General features: G+C 54.1%; 1 protein-coding gene across 1 annotated transcript in view; it reads left to right on the forward strand.

Annotated features, from left to right (window-relative positions):
- EMH_0033450 (uncharacterized protein) overlaps positions 1-1,855 on the forward strand; it is a gene marked incomplete at both ends in the record, with an annotated part of 2,341 nt that extends 486 nt beyond the window's left edge. The window contains 5 exons of the mRNA XM_013494752.1: positions 121-268; positions 485-607; positions 789-1,145; positions 1,338-1,557; positions 1,796-1,855. Of these exons, the coding sequence (XP_013350206.1) occupies positions 121-268; positions 485-607; positions 789-1,145; positions 1,338-1,557; positions 1,796-1,855 (908 nt within the window). The remainder of the gene's footprint in view (positions 1-120; positions 269-484; positions 608-788; positions 1,146-1,337; positions 1,558-1,795) is intronic.
- Positions 1,856-2,377: the final 522 nt, after the last annotated feature.

Below are 2,377 nucleotides of genomic sequence, written 5' to 3' on the forward strand. Positions count from 1 at the left end.
ATGCTGCTGCTGCTGCTGCTGCTGCTGCTGCTGCATGCATTTCTTTTTCTTCATATAAATATATAAATCAATTAAACCCATTTCTTTCTTTTTCTCATTCTGATCCTCTTGCCTTCCTAGAATCACTGCAGCAGCTCCATAGACAGCTGCTGCTGCTGCTGACGCCCCCCACAGACACGATCCCCACAACACCAGCAGCAGCAGCAGCAGCAGCACCAGCAGCAGCAGCAGCAGCAGCAGCAGCAGCAGGAGGAACGCCGCATTCAAGGTAAGAATGCAGTGTACATACACCTAAACAAAACACCACTTTTGTCGATATACAGCAGCAGAAAGCTCAACACAAACGCAACGAATTTGCATGCATGCAGCAGCAAACGCATGCATGCATGCAGCAGCAGCAGCAGCAGCAGCAGCAGGAGTTGCATGCATGCATTGATACGTATGTTTGTCTGTGTGTGTGTTTTTTTTTTTTATATTATTTCAGGTGTATGTACACCGAAGAAGAGTGGGGTGCAGCGCAGCAGGAGGCAGCAGCAGCACCAGTGCAGCAGCAGCAGCAGCAGCAGCAGCAGCAGCAGCAGCAGTTATTTTCAGTATTATTGAGAGTGTATGAGTTTTGCTGCTGCATCCGCAGCAGCAGTTTATTATATTCAAGCTTCTTGCTGCTGCTGTGCTGCACCTCAGCAGCAGCAGATGACCCCCTGCTGCTGCTGCTTGCTGCATGCTGGAGGCTCTGCGATGCAGCAGATGCAGCAATACACACAATAAACCCCACCTGTTGCATGCAGTGGCAATCAGCAGCAGCAGCAGCAGCAGCAGCAGCAGCAGCAGCAGCAGCAGCAGCAGCGAACAGCAACCACTACTACTATCACAACCACCATCATAAACACCACCACCATACACCCAACAACTACGAAACAGCAACAGCAGCAGCAGCAGCAGCAGCAGCAGCAACAGCAGCAGCAGCAGCAGGAGATGTGTGTCTACTATCAGCAGAGGAAGAAGCAGCAACAGCAGCAGCAGGAGCAGCGGGGTACCGCAACAGCAGCAGCAGCAACAGCAGCAGCAGCAGCAGCAGCAGCAGCAGGAGAAGCATGCATTCTTTTTGTCGTTTATTTAGCGGGGGTTCATTTTCTCGTTGCCGGGTATCGAACGCGCGCGAGGCACCGCAGCAGCCTGCATGCATATTTTTTTCTTTTTCTTTGTGTCAGTGTATATTTTATATTCGTAGTTTTGTTGCTTCTCTGCTTCCTTCTCTTCTTTGGGTTCTTCTCTCTCGTTCGCTGCTGCCGCTGCAGCAGCAACCACTACCACATCTGCTGCTGCTGCTGCTGCAGCTCGCGCAGCAAAAACACCAGCAGCAGCAGCAGCAGCAGCAGCAGCAGGTACAGGCCAACGACAAGACAGACGCAACTGCAACAACAGCACAAGCAGCAGCAGCACCAGCAACAGCAGCAGATGCAGCAACAGCAACAGCAGCAACAGCAGCAGCAGCAGCAGCAGCAGCAGGGACGCAGCAGCAGCAACAGTCTACAAGTTCTTTCTATCCACAGCTGCGTAAGTTGCTGCTGCAGAGCAGCAGCTCAGACTGCTGCAGCAACACTGAGGGCCTGGAGGATCTGCTGCTGCTGCTTGCGAACAGCAGCAGCAGCAGCAGCAGCAGCAACAGCAGCAGCAGCAGCAGGGCCTCCTCTCAGAAACGCAACAAGGAGAGAGAAACGGGGTCGTTTGGTGCTGCTGTTGCTGCTGCTGCTTCGCTGCCTCCCACCCTTCGGCTGGAGGTGTCTGCATGCAGAAACAGCAGCAGCAGCAGCAGCAGCAGCAGCAACAGCAGCAGCAGCAGCAGCAGCAGTAGTAGTAATTCATTGTTGCAGTTTCTGTCGGTGTTTGAAGGTGGACAGAGCTGCTGCAGGCTGCTGCTGCAGCAGCAGCAGCGCAGCAACCAGGTGCTGCAGCAGCTGCAGCAGCAGCAGCAGCAGCAGCAGCAGCAGCAACCAGACAGCTCAAGAGGGGTATTGCGACAGCAGCAAGAAGAGAAAGAGCAGCAGCTAATTGCTGCTGATTCTGCTGCATCACATCAGCAGGATACAGAGAAACAACAGCAGCAGCAGCAGCAGCACCATCAGCAGCAGCAGCAGCAGTTGCTGTTGCTGCACCGGGATCCACTCCCTGCTGCTGCTGCTTCTGCTGCTGCTGCTGCTGCATGCATAACCCCAGAGATGCTGCAGCAGCTTTGTCTTCGTGTCCTCAATTGCTTCTCCTTCTATGCATGCGCATGCAGCAGCTTAGAGGCCAGCGTTGCTGCTGCAGCAACTGCAGCAGAAGCTGCTGCTGCTGCTGCTGCTGCAACAGACGCAGCAGAACCTGCTGCTGCTGC

Source organism: Eimeria mitis, genomic scaffold (assembly GCF_000499745.2).
Source record: "Eimeria mitis Houghton genomic scaffold, Emh_scaff1271, whole genome shotgun sequence".
In the NCBI taxonomy this organism is placed as follows: Eukaryota; Apicomplexa; class Conoidasida; order Eucoccidiorida; family Eimeriidae; genus Eimeria; species Eimeria mitis.